General features: G+C 41.7%; 1 protein-coding gene across 3 annotated transcripts in view; it reads right to left on the bottom strand.

Moving 5' to 3' along the window:
* The window catches only part of LOC109614600 (ADAMTS-like protein 3), a 141,592-nt gene that overhangs the window by 4,037 nt on the left and 122,840 nt on the right, over positions 1-14,715 (bottom strand). For 2 of the 3 annotated variants that reach the window (XR_004576869.1, XM_020055993.3), the window contains exons 8-15: positions 13,642-13,716; positions 10,119-10,276; positions 8,804-8,915; positions 8,515-8,653; positions 8,267-8,317; positions 7,317-7,527; positions 6,941-7,088; positions 4,750-4,834 (exon numbers count right to left, since the gene is read on the bottom strand). Coding sequence is in view for 2 of the 3 variants with exons in the window: in XM_020055993.3 (XP_019911552.2) it covers positions 4,750-4,834; positions 6,941-7,088; positions 7,317-7,527; positions 8,267-8,317; positions 8,515-8,653; positions 8,804-8,915; positions 10,119-10,276; positions 13,642-13,716 (979 nt within the window). In the remaining variant the exon portion in view is untranslated. Of the gene's footprint in view, positions 1-4,745; positions 4,835-6,940; positions 7,089-7,316; positions 7,528-8,266; positions 8,318-8,514; positions 8,654-8,803; positions 8,916-10,118; positions 10,277-13,641; positions 13,717-14,715 lie in introns of those variants that run through there. The other variant, XM_010877102.2, reaches the window with a different exon arrangement.

The raw sequence follows: 14,715 nt of genomic DNA, 5'->3' as shown, positions 1-14,715 counted from the left end.
GCTTTGTGTTTGGATTCCAGCCAGGGAATGGAGTGGGAGAGACCAGAGATTCTGGAATATGAGGACAAGATTGTCATGTCTCCACCCAAACAATGGGATGTATTGTCCACAGAGAGGAATGACGGCTGTCAAGTTCCAGCATATTCCTTTCTTTGGGTGTCAACTGGCTTTTTGATGTCAACTGCCTAAATTCCATATAGAGTGAGATAGTTAATAATGTTTGAAAAGGCAGGATAAAGTATTTTTGCTAAAAAAGCCAAGCAAAAGCCCTTTATAGGCCATCATGGAAATAACCATTAGGTGTCATTTGAAAAGGTTACTGTGAATGGCAGACACTTTCAATATTATACTTAAAAACTGTACTATGACATACATTTTGGATACAATATATTTCAGGATGTTGAATGTATAATGAGAAGAGGAAAAAGGGGGAAAGAGCACGAAGAACGTTAAAAGAACATTCCTTCATAACCAGAACCCAACATTTTTTACGTGGGAGAAATCAAATCATGACAATTTCCATGTATTTAGCTTCATTAAATTCAGAAAAAAAACCATAATAAAAGCCAAAGGGTCTGTGAAAGTAGTTAGGTTTGTCCAATCACCCCTCAAAGCCAGATGAGAAAGTCAACACTCACAGACAAGCAGACACACACACAGACACACACTCACACACATACAGACACACACACACAGACACACACAGACACACACACACACCTCACACACACAGAAACACACACAGTCATGGTCCCGCTGTCTAAACATTCTCATAGCTCCTGGGATTGGCTTTTATGAGACCTGCTATTCCCGCACAGCCGTGGTGTGTCATGTTTATACCAGTGTGCAAGAGTGCATGTTTGAGTGTCTGTGTGTGTGTGTGTGTGTGTGTGTGTGTATATGTGTGTGTATGTGTGTGTGTGTGTATAGATATATGTGTGTCTCTGTGTGTCATGTTTAGACTAATGTGTCAAAGAGAAAGATCATGATGATGTTAGAATTAAAATGAAAGTGACATTGTGGAACTAGACCCCTCTTCTGGTCAAATTAGGTAAAGTATAAAGTATTTAACTTCCTTAAAATACTACAAACTGTTGTCAGATTTAAAGAGGGGAAGACCTGGTTGAAAAGCTCTGGGTGGCAAATCCTGAAGGATGTCTGCAAGGTGTGTGTGAGTTGTCTTTGAGTGTGTGGGTGTACGCAGTGAGTATGAAGTGACTGCAAGTGTGTGAGGTGTGTATGCGAGTGTGTGGGTGTGTCGGCGAGTGTGCGGTTTTCTGAGTGTGTGATTTTCTGAGTGTGTGACTGACTGTGTGAGCTGAGTGTGTGGGTGTGTGAGTGTGTGACTGGCTGTGTGAGTGTGGGTGTGTGAGGTGTGTGTGAGGTGTGTCTCTGAGTGTGTGGTTTTCTGAGTTTGTGGTTTTCTGAGATTGTGGGTTTCTGTTTGGGTGTGTGAGTGTGTGACTGGCTGTATGAGCTGAGAGTGTGGGTGTGTGAGTGTGTGAGTGTGTGTGTGGGTGTGTGAGTGTGTGACTGGCTGTGTGAGCTGAGTGTGTGGGTGTATGAGTGTGTGTGTGTGTGTGAACTGTGTGCACCCAGACCTGACGGATCCCAGGGTGGGTGTCAGTCCTAACAAGGCCACAGCTGCAGGTTGTGATCACATGCTCATCACCAGCAAAGGGAACACACCAGGACAGTACAACTGAAATGTGGTTGGGCTCTGAGTATGTGTGTATTAACATGCGTGTGTGTTTGTACTGAATGTGTGTGTGTGTACTGTATGTGTGTGTGTGTATGTGTGTACTGTATGTGTGTGTGTGTGTGTGTGTGTGGGTGTGTGCGCGCGCGCACAGGTTATCAGGCCCGTGGTAAGGGCTTGTGTTGGAGACATCCGGACTGCCCTGTTCAGTGACACACACACCTAAACCCATAATCCTGGACTGGACATCAGAATCCTGTGCTGTATACAAAAATGTGTTTTATTAATCCCTTCTTATATTAGCAGTTGTCACAAAGCACTTATATATAGATATAGTACCCAGTGTTAATCCCAAACAGCGAGCAATGAGCAATGAGAGTACAATGGTAAGAATAGAAAAAACTAAAAACCGCCTGTGCAGAAACCTAGAGAGGAGCTGGGTCCTTCCCAAAGAGGCGGCCCTATTCTGGATACGCTGGGCGAAATAAGAACTTTAGATAGATGCCGCTGAGATGGATCTCTTTGGTGCACCACAGCTGACCAGGGTGGTATCTTTATGAGTGTATTTTTCCACATTATCTAGCAGTCCAGAAAGGCATAGAACGACAGATTTCTGTTTTGTTTTTAAATAAGTGTGGAGGCATTGGCACTCAGCGAGTAAGTCTTGGTCTAGCCCATGCTGCTTTCGTTTCGATGTTTTGCTTGTTTAAAATTTAAAACAAAACATAAATGCAAAGTTCATTCACCTCTATGGCGCTACTTAACATATGAGAAACATTTCCAGTGGATTTGGAAGATAGATGCAGGTCAATGGTATTTACATATCTTGTATTCTGTCCACATACAGTGGGGAGAACAAGTATTTGATATACTGCCGATTTTTATCATAGGTACACTTCCACTGCGAGAGACGGAATCTAAAACAAAAATCCAGAAAATCACATTGTATGATTTGTAAAAAAATTATTAGCATTTTATTGTATGACATAAGTATTTGATCACCTACCAACCAGTAAGAATTATGGCTCTCACAGACCTGTTAGTTTTTCTTTAAGAAGCCCTCCGGTTCTCCACTCATTACCTGTATTAATGAGGCCTAGCCTGGAGTACAACTCAAAGCATCTCAAAGTCCTGGAGAGCCTGTCTCCAGACCTGAACCCAATAGAACATCTTTGGAGGGAGCTGAAAGTCTGTATTGCCCAGCAACAGCCCTGAAACCTGAAGGATCTGGAGAAGGTCTGTATGGAGGAGTGGGCCAAAATCCCTGCTGCAGTGTGTGCAAACCTGGTCAAGAACTACAGGAAACGTATATTCTCTGTAATTGCAAACAAAGGATTCTGTACCAAATAATAAGTTCTGCTTTTCTGATGTATCAAATACTTATGTAATGCAATACAATGCAAATCAATTATTTAAAAATCATACAATGTGATTTTCTGGATTTTTGTTTTAGATTCCGTCACTCACAGTTAAAGAGCACCTATGTTAAAAATGATAGATTCTACAAATTCTACATGCTTTGTAAGTGGGAAAACCTTCAAAATCAAATACTTGTTCTCCACACTGTATGTTGTCTGCTTCTAACAACACAATTCCACCAATTCAAATTCTCAGTGTGTGTACTATAACAAATAAAGTAATTTTATAGAAAACAAAAACAAATAAAAACAACTGATTCTAAAAAAAAGATCTAATAAATTTGAAAGGAAAATAAATCCTAAACTTTTCTGTCAATTTCGTAAACACTGTGTATATACAGTACAAGCAAACTGAATATTAAAAATATTATTAAGTAGATACATTTTCTTATCATTAATATAGTAAATACTGGTCCTATAAATTCTGTCTGTGATCTTGTAGTGTAGGAATAAACACAAACAGGAAGGTTTTTATCTGAATGTCAATCAGAACTCTCGAATAACTTAACATTGAAGAAATATTTTAATAAAAAGCGGGATGGCCCATCTTAATTTGTGGTAATAATCAGCCAAATTCGTGCTTCCCAAAATGCCCAAACACAAAAATACATCCTTATGGTCGTTTATTGTGGTTACTACTGTGTGTTGCATAATCAGTGATCTCCCCTATTAATAACAGGACAGGTTGCTGCTGTAAGTCAGTGGTCAGCCTTGGAGACAGGCACGTGGCCTAACTGAGGTTCATCGACACATGCCTTCTCTAATTCAGTAGCACACTAGAAATGACACATTTCAATTTTTAAAGATTCATTTCCCAGGCATTTTGTACACTTTGCTTGACAAGAAAACATGGAAAGAGATTCCTGATGAAAGAGCAGTGGATCAGACTCCAACCAACCCCGGCAGCAGAACATGCCGTGCATGTTTCCCAGAGCATCCAGGGCACCAATCCAGGACACCGGACCACCCAGGTCACTCCGAGACTGTCTTTCAACTCTATATATTTATAACCGCTACAAATCATTATTAGTTTGGAGAAAAAGTGATCACACGTGGAATGCACATTTCGTCACTTCTCAATATAAACTTTCTCCCTATGAAAACAACATTTCTAAACCATTCTTCTTCATGGCTAGAAATGTACCATATTTATTTTTTGTATTTTTGTTGTTCCATTACCTAATTTTGATGGACGAGGATTTGTAATGAAAAGAGCATTCAGTGGAAAGAGAAGCGATATTAAAGGTTTCTCGGCTGTATAAGCCATGTTGAACTTTATTTCCTTTCACAAAGACCAGACTTTTAGGACCGGGCCAAACCAAAAGCATAATTGGCAGTGGAGGGTTGAGTACTGTATATCATAAAGTAGCTCTGTGTTGTGTAAAGACAGAGAAAGACAGCAACTATCTGGCGCTTTTGGATCTATCCAATCCCTCTTGGCATATTATTAAGGGTGCGTATGACTGCTGGCCTCAGGCAGTGACCAGGGATGTGGCTTTACTATGGTGGCCTGAATTGGAACAGGTTCTCTGGTGTGTATGGGTGCGTATGTGTGTTTGTGTGTGTAAATTCGCTTTTGCATGTGCATGTACAGTAGTTTTCATTCAAGGTTGTGTGTACGTGTGTACTCACGTTGGTTCCTCTGTAGCGGTGCGTTGTTCTTCCAGCTCCTGGGCTTGTTTTAACCAGGGCAGCTTGGCCTCAACAGGAACAGACTCTAGATCAGATAACCCTCAGTTACATGCTGTTATCCAGAGTGACTTAAATATAGATCAGATAACCCTCAGTCACATGCTGTTATCCAGAGAGACTTCACGATAGATCAGATAACCTCCAGTTACTTGCTGTTATCCAGAGAGACTTAAAGATAGATCAGAAAACTCTCAGTTACATGCTGTTATCCAGAGTGACTTAAAGATAGATCAGATAACCCTCAGTTACATGTTGTTATCCAGAGAGACTTAAAGATAGATCAGATAACCCTCAGTTACATGTTGTTATCCAGAGAGACTTAAAGATAGATCAGATAACCTCCAGTTACATGCTGTTATCCAGAGAGACTTAAAGATAGATCAGATAATCCTCAGTCACATGCTGTTATCCAGAGTGACTTAAATATAGATCAGATAACCCTCAGTTACATGCTGTTATCTAGAGTGACTTAAATATAGATCAGATAACCCTCAGTTACATGCTGTTCTCCAGAGAGACTTGAAGATAGATCAGATAACCCTCAGTTACATGTTGTTATCCAGAGAGACTTCAAGATAGATCAGATAACCTCCAGTTACATGCTGTTATCCAGAGTGACTTAAAGATAGATCAGATAACCCTCAGTTACATGCTGTTATCCAGAGAGACTTAAAGATTGATAAGATAACCCCCAGTTACTTGCTGTTATCCAAAGTCACTTAAAGATGGATCAGATAACCCTCAGTTACATGCTGTTATCCACTTTGTCAGTAGTAACCAAGGTCCAACTGAAATTGGATTGCTATATCCCAAACCCCTGAAAGACAAATATAAATGCCATGCTGGGTGCCTATGGAGAAGTTATTTCTCTAAATGACAACCGCTGGCTGGTAACTGCTAGGCTACCTGCTTCCTAAGGACAGTAACTTTAACCTACCATCTGCCTAGCGACAGAAACTTTAACCTACCATCTGCCTAGCGACAGAAACTTTAACCTACCTTCTGCTTAGCGACAGTATCTACCCTTTCTCAGACAGTGTGCTTTTGGAAATGAAAAGGGCACAATGTTTGGTTTAGGTTAACACTGCAATTCATGGAACGTTCTAAACGGTATGATCTATAGCAGACCCCAGAATCTCACAGAGAACGTCTGGGGAACGAAAACAGATCCTAGACCTGCTTCGACAAGAGGAAGTCCCTTCACTCGAAAACCCAGGTAGAAACCACTCTCTATATTTCTCTTTCTCTGTCTCTCCCTCTCTCTGCCTTTCTCCTTCACTGTGTGTGTGTGTCTGCGTTGATGGGGGTGAGAGAGTCTGCATGCATATGTTGTGCACGTGTGTGAAACCTTCTCCTTGGCCTTGCAATGCTGAACAGTTAACTTTCCGGAGCCAACTAGTAAAACACTTGGGGAGCGTAGCCACGTGCACTAGCTAAGCTGAGGTCCTGAGTACAGCCTCTCAAAGAGCTGTCACCATGACTCAGCCCAGCGTGAAAATGACCAAAACCATCACCATCCCGCTAAATCAGAATAGAGCCCGTTTGATTAACAACACATATCCTCCTCTCGACCAAATGAGCATCGTTACTATTTCAATGGAAGACTTTTAAAAGCAAATATTTCCCTCTCAAATAGCTCGTATTTTCACCCATCATTTACTCCAGATGTCTACTAGGATGCCAGTACTGACTCTCTGCCATCATGACTGAAGCCTTGAGCCAAACCAAGATCACTCTACAGGGGATCAGTCACGGGCCTACAGACAGATGCAGGCCAGCGTGCTCTCGAGAATAAGCACGTCCGCACGCACGTACGCACGCACGCACGCACGCAGCAAAGGTCTGTAGACTCTTGTCCCTTGGCCATCTCTAGCTGTGATAATGAAGCCCTGTGGTTTCAGTTAATGGTCTGCTAGCTAAATATTTGCTTGGCGGATGGAGATTTACAGCTGACAGTATAGCTGCTTGTGGACGGGGAAGGCCACGCGCCTGGTCGCAAAACGTTTGGCGTGACAGAGGATCGACTTTGCCGTCGGCTAAATGGAGCAGAGCCGCGTGCCGATGGAGACTCTGGCGCAGTGGGATTGGTTTAGACTCCTGTTGTGAAAGACCTTCACAGCGGGTGGTGTACCTCTGGGTTTGTGGCAGGCGACAGGTACCAGGCAGTCTTCCTTGATGTGAGGTTTGAGAGGGGCTTTACAACCGCCTGTGTGCTGCCCCCGGTGGTCGATGCAGAGAACGACTCTGTACCTCAACCCACGACCGCACGTCACCGTACACTGATAACGCACACACACACACGCACACACACACACACACAGTTAATATTCATTTTATGTCATACTGAGATAATGCATTAACTGATTTGATGCACTGTGTAAAATGTCTGTTTTCTCATTGTTTCATTGCTGCATGCAGCAATAGTTGACAGGAATAAATCCTAGTAACCCTAAATGAAATACTTTAGAAAGGTTTCAAAGCCCTTTGACTGGAACTACACAGCTCACCTGTGACCACTCCATGGCAACCCACTGTGGGCACGTGAAGCTGTTACAGCTCTGCTGCGTGATGGGCCGTGGGGAGTGGGTGCACTTCCACTCATCCACCTGAGTGATTTGACCATGGGCGTCATCCTCCACACACACCACGCTGCGCTCCTGCAGCCCAGCGCTCTCCCCACAGGACACTGAACACTCAGTCCAGGGACCCTGCTCCCACCTGGGGACAAAACAGGGGAAGGGACTCTTGGTGGAGCTTTACCCAATGATTCTCTCCCAAGATGTATTAAACAGAACTTTGCGGCAACCTCCCGCCTTAGTGGAAAACTACCAGTGGCTGTGCTGGTTACCTAATGGCTCACAGGAAACTATATTTGGCAAATTCTTATTTACTAATAATATAGTATGTATAATTGTATTAGTACATGGGATTGTATGTCCCAGCTAAACAAAGAGAAAGCCTGGATTGTAAGAATAGCATCATGGCCCATTGTTTTGTTTGAAATTGAGACATTAATTGGAAAAATGGCAATGGCTACCAGCTTGTTACCAAAACTATGCACTATAGCAAAAGTTCATAAGATCTGAACAAAATGTATTGTATGTACCATGCCAAGTTCATTAACTTGCTGCATTAAAGCTTTACCCAGTTGTAAGTTGCTAAGGAAAAGATTGTCTGCTAAATGACCACCCAACAGACAAAATGTACATTTGCAAGGTCAACCGTGGTCTATCTTTAAAAAACAGAGAAGTGATCCCAGTTAGCCACAAATGGTCATTAAGGCATGTCTTCGAACAATGACTGGGACCTACTATGAAGAAGGGAGCAGGCGGACATCCCGAAGTGAAAGTGCTGTCCCACCAGCTCCTTTCTTCCCAGTAGGTCCCAGTCACATGCCCTCCCTGTCAATGCTAACAACACTACTGTCCTGATAACACAGCAGCAGTCACTCACTCACCTTGGCAGAGGCTGAAAGTGGTCATAAGGCATGACCTCTTTGAAGCCATCACTAGAGAGGACAGAGAGCAGGACATGTCACATCACCATGAGGCCCTACATGTTTCATACAGCCTTCACATTCCCAATGACACCTTTTTTTCCACTTTTTCTTTTTAATAACAGTTGTACTTGGTTCCAAAATGGCGCCGTTCCCCTACACAGAGAAAAGGATCACTTGGGCGGGGACCACTGTAGATGTGTACATACCTCTCAGGACAGGGGTCCATGTTGCACTCCTTCAGTTTGGGTGTGGGCTTTGTGTTCTCCGGGTAGCTGTTACAGTGGTGCTCCGGTAACACCTGACTGGACCTGATGTCTGTACACTCAGCTGAGTTCAGCTGGTAACCTGCCAGACAAAAAAACAATAATAGCCAGCAACAAATACATTGATAACCATACGCTGGACCCAAATATAGTGAACAGTGGGTTCGTTTTGGGTCCTTCAAAGGTATTATGGTGATTGTCTCGAGAATAGACGATATGGGGTTGAACTCACCTCCTCCACAGGTGACAGAGCAGGGAAAGAATTCGGTCTCCCTCCACTGGTACCTGATCGGCTTATAGAACAGGAACTGGATGACTGTGTCCCTGGGAGCAGCGTATTTCACCTGAAGGAAACACACCCGTGAGAAACAGGCACAAACAAACACTCACTCACGTGCATGCTGAACATCTAGGAATGTTTCAAACTATTATTGAGATTCAAGACTCGAACTGTCCTTAGAACGTACCACGGTGAACAGTTGTACATGTCAAAGTTTGGACAGACCGGTGCCAACTCAAAACAGTCTTTATCCTTATTCCATACAGAACATTTCGTCAGAAGAACGCCTTGCAATCAAGTATTTGGACCCCGCTCCATTTTAGTATCCCTCTAATCAAATGAATGATTTCAACATTAATAATCACGCTGAATAAACAAGGGTTCGCTAACATCAGATAAAAGCAGAACCTATTTTCTAAACTAAACATTTGTGATGTGGATAATGTAGTTAATTTAGGTAGCCAGCACTGTAGGACCTGGTCCAAATCCTATAGTATGTAATTAGGTCATTGGTTCCATGTGAAAGACAGAGGCCGCACTCTAAATAGCACCACTCTCCATTTATAGTGCAATGAGTTCAAGTCATGTACTACAAAGGGAATAGGGAGCCATTTGGCCTGCACCCATTGTAGTGCTCTTTGTAAAGGAATACATGCAGGGCCTGACTTTCAGATGTTGAGGATGATGATGTTAATTAGGAGCCATTGATTGCCTCAGTTATACGACTGGTGTCATGTTGGTGCTTGGATAACCTTAGTGACAGGAGAAATCTTAGGGTTGTGTCCCAAACAGAACCCTATTCTCTGCATGGATGTCTCAAGTCCTCCTTGACATCATCTGTTTATCATTTTGACATGAGTGGATATACTGTGAATGAATAACTAACAGTGGTCATTTGGAAAGAACGTACTGAAAGTAATTCAGACGACAGCTTCTGATAATACAGTGTGAAAAGACTGAAAATGAATTGAGGAATTGAGAAATAACTATAGACATAGGTTAAGGATAACTGAAACTACAGATAAAGGATCATATCATGACTGGAGGCGGGCAATCTGATCCTAGATCTTTAGATACGGCTCCAGGCATAAGTGACATCAGCAGTCGCTTAGAGCCCCCGACAGCTAGGGGGCCCCCAACATCTAGGGGGCCCCCGACCAATACGGGAAAAAGGGGCCCCAAAATAAATGTTGCTCAGGGCCCCGAAAAGGCTAGAGTCGGACACTCTGGATAGGAGTCACCATTCAGCTGCTCTTCCTTGCCTCACCTTAATGAAAAAATCTGCTTTCAGAGGTCCTTGTGTCCTTAGTGTCTGTCTGTCAGTCCCTCTCTGGTAGTCCACCGTGGTGTTACCAATGAGGTAGGAACCGGGAGAGACCAGACTGTGCTCCTCTCTGAGACCCTGCAGGGACTGGGCCTCGATAACTGCAGAGAGAGATGGAGGGGGGGGGGGGGTGGACAGAGACGTAGCGGGGGGGGGGCAAGACGGAGAAAGACGGAGAAAGACGGAGAAAGACGGAGAAAGACAGGGGAAGAAAGTGAAAGACGAAGGGGGTGAGAGAAGGAAAAACAGTGAGTCACAATAATTACTCACACCAAGACACACATAATTAGTAATATAATCCATCACCAGTCATTTTTACATCAAGGGACACAAAATTAGTAACATAATCCATCACCAGTAATCTCTACACCAAGAGACAAGTAATTAGTAAACTAATCCATCATCAGTTATTTTTAAATCAAGGGACACAAAATGTGTAAAATAATCCATCACCAGTAATCTCTACACCAAGAGACAGACAATCAATGAAATCAGACAATCAATGAAATACCTCATCACCAGTAATCCTTACAGACAGGGACAGTTTCAAAATAAATGTGTAAGAGTAATTTTGCCATGTTGGAAACCTGTAGAGATGACAGTAACTGAGGTAAAGTCCAGCCTTTAGCTTAGCATGTTAACACTTCTTTTCTCCAAGTGGTAATTTGAACATAACTTTATGCCAGCTCCCATATACAACAGGACCAGTCTCCATATTCAGAAAACATCTCAGTGTAGATGTGCAGATCACGGGTCAGTTTTGCCTTTTAATCTTGCCTTCTGTCAATGGATATGATTGCCATGAACAGAGGGGATCTGATCCTAGATCAGCTACTCCTGCTCCGACACACTTTGTTATGCGCCCAATGCACCAAGGTTAACAGGGATTTTACAATGCCAACAGCTTAATAGTATAAAGATGTAACAATAAAGACTTCATCTCCAATGACCGCAATTGATGTGCCACACTGACTGTCTGTTGGCCAAACGACTGAGTGTGTGTGTGAGAAAAAGAAGGGTGAACTGGATAGAGTCCTTTCTCTGTAAACATAATGGAATTCAGCCCTCCTTCTCGCCATCTCTTTCTCTCTTTATTTGTCTTTCTCTAACATGTGTTTCTTTCACAATGAAGGGGAAGATTCGAACGGCTTCCCAAAACAATGTTTTTCATTAGAGTTGATTGGAATCACTAACATTTCACATAATTTCAACATCAATAATATAGTACAGATGAGAATTTGGAATCTCACAACTTAAAACAATTAACCACAATGTAGGCTAACCCTTTGCCATGTAATGAAGAGTCATTTTGTAACCCAAAAAGACAAGAAAATCAATTAAGTTCAGCCGCACATTGAAAATATAAACCAATCCTCTCAAAGTACTCCTGATAGACTACTATGTAGTCTTAGGGGAGTTGGTGAACTTTAAGATGGGTTTATATGTATTTCCCACACGTGTAAATATCTATCTTCTACCTGTACTAATGACCTTTACTGTATCTGGTTAATAATGGCATTCTATGAATGTCTGTTCCCAGGTATGGTGTTTTTAAACTTCTTTTAGATTTTCAGATCAATACTCTTTTCACTTTTTCATTTCAGCCTCACTAACTTCCTGATAGTTGATAAACAATCAGCTAAAGTAATTTGAAGGTCACTCCAAAACCTTGTTTTAAAAACATCTGACAAAACACACACTCAACACATTCAAACACGCTCATCTGAATGCTCTAACACAGCACACACAGACACAGCACTAACATATACACTTGGAGTCGTCTCGCATACATACGAGAACACACACACACACACACCCACACACACACTGAAGGACGCAAACACACATACATACACACACACAAACACAGGCAGCGGTCAAACACAGGAAACACAGTCCATAAATCTGACATGCATGAACTCCACAATCCAACAGGGAGGAAAGAAAGAGTGAACTCTCTCTTTATCTCTTTCTATTTTGGAACCCCATTGAAACATTCCGGATTCACTGAACATTCCTGAATGACAAAGCATGACGTGGATTCAGTATGTTAAAGAGAGGTGTAATGTGTGTGTTGTGTGTGTGTGACTTCGTTAGTCAGTGAATGTGGAGTTTCTCTGTGCGTGTGTTGGTGTTTCTATGTGCATGTGTGTTTGCGCGTCTATGGAATGTGTGCGTGCGTGCATTTTAGAATGGCCTGTAGGTTAAACGCATCTATATTTCAGGTGAGCTGTGTCAGTGAGATGCATGTGATTCTCACAGTACTGGTCAGGGCAGCAGACAATGGGATGACTTTCTCCATAAATTACTAGCTGACCTACTGCCAGAACGACATTTGACAGCCCAGAAGTTTAGAGAGAGAGAAATAAAAACAAATGTTTGTGTGTGAGAGATATACAGTTTCTTAGAAAAAAAGGGTCTTCAGCTGTCCCCAGAGGAGAACCCTTTAAAGAAACCTTTTTAGTTCCCTTTAGAACCCTTTTTGGTTCCAAATAAAACCCTTTCCAAAGAGGCTTCTACATGAAACCCAAAAGGGTTCTACTTAAAAAAAAAAAAGATTCTGCTATGGGGACTGACGAAGAACCCTTTTGGAAGAGTGTAGGGAAGGCATGAAGGGGTTTTAATAAAGAGAGCGTGTCTTCGAGTGAGGGGGCGGTTACGAGAAAGAGCCATCAAAAGTAGGTCAGATGAAATTGGGCGGAATTAACCAACAAGGCAATTGGTAGTATCATTTAAATAAAGTTACAAAAATAAAAATACCATACCAATTAGAGATTGACCCTTTTAGTATCCAGCACTTATTGAACCATGAATCCCACTGCAGGTCTGTTCTGGTCAGTCCCTGGATAGGTGACCAGAGGTTGCTAGGAGTGGTGTTAAAAGGGCAGTAGGGGGGGAAATCTTCCCTTTGGTTTTAAAATTAAAATCTTAATTCCCAAGGGCAATGCCTGGAACTTGCATTAAGCATAATATTTTTTGTCAACAAGTGCTACACTGCTAAAACTCCAATCAATGATTATTAACAGTTTAATTTAGATAGAAAGTGTTCTGTTTCCTGAACAGGAGAGATTTAATGTTTCAGTAAGAAAAATACAAATGTTTCACTTCTATTAAAATCAGCATGTTAAACAGATAGTTCGCCCTAGACTTATATTTAGGTGAAATAACACTTTCCTGGAGTTGTTCTTGAAGGTTTTTCACCAAAAAGCTGAGCAGTCCCAGCCTGAATTTAGCATTATAAGTGTACCAAATTCTAGGACAAACTATCCCTTTAAAGAACACTATCATGTCCCAGTGAATTAATATGGAACAATTTGGTGTGTAAAAATGGGCCATTTCAATTCCTTAAATCTTCTGATCTCGTGTCTAATATTTCAGCTATGAAAATCATTACAAACACTTCTGATTTGGTGTCAGATTGAGTAATGACAAATGGTTTACACTACTTGTACAGTATTGTACTTACTTATGAGATCTGGTCCCTTAGCACTGACTCTGAGACTTCTGCTTCCCATTGGGACTTCCAGCACTGTCTTCACAGCTGTAGGAGCAACACACAAAGGAGGTTTTATTTACACTGCTTACTCAACATACACCAACATTTCTCCATAATACAACAACTGCCATAACACTAGACAAAAAGGTAAAAACAAAACATTGGATGCCCCAAAAATACTCAATCATACCATAATATATCCAACTCAGAAGAAGTACTTACAATACACTAAATGTTACATTATATGTAATTGTAGGAGAACGACAAAAATGCTTCCTGAATTTTCCAGAATCTCCACAATAATTATTAAATAATGGCAAGGCCAGCTGGATGCTGCTTTCACCCTGAAAGTAGACTACAGTATGGGACAAGAGGAACTGTAATCCATGGATCAGTTCTCTTTAAATAGCTATTGAAAGTGATAAAGAATTCATTAAAACCAGGGGAACAATTCAGGGCACATTGATTGTTGAAATGGTCAAATCTCCTTTTAGTAACATCAAACCAAAATGAAGCTGATTTCAGATAAGTTTGAGATTGTTTAAAACATTCTCACACAGCACCATTACTTCCAAAGATTTCAAACTAGCAGTGACTGAAGTTAGCTGTTTAGAATGTCTGATTAAGAGCAAACTGAACCTTGGATAACAGTCTATCTTGGCCCGTAGACTTCTTCCAGGGAGAGAAACCTTCCACTATTAAGAAAATAAATGTCCAGTGTCCTAATTTCTCTTTTCTGGGTGATGGGTAAACAAATGAAGCAACTGAGAACTGTACCTGTTCTTATGAACAGATTGTTTCATCCTTTTTTAAGTTGATTTGTATACAGAACCACTTCTGGTTTCAGATTTGAGCATAAACCTCAGTAAATAAAGATTGGCCTTTCCAAAATGGCACACTACTGCATATAATGCACTACTTTCTAAATGGGCTCATCGATAGTATTACACAACAGGGCATAGGATGCCATTTGGAACCAGTCTGAAGTATAGGAGTTGAACTTCAGTTGGCAGATCATACTGACCTTCAGTGTCTTATCAACAA

Source organism: Esox lucius, chromosome 2 (assembly GCF_011004845.1).
Source record: "Esox lucius isolate fEsoLuc1 chromosome 2, fEsoLuc1.pri, whole genome shotgun sequence".
Classification (NCBI taxonomy): Eukaryota; Metazoa; Chordata; class Actinopteri; order Esociformes; family Esocidae; genus Esox; species Esox lucius.
The sequence above is the reverse complement of the archived record's forward strand: the minus strand, read 5'-3'. Positions and strand labels throughout refer to the sequence as shown.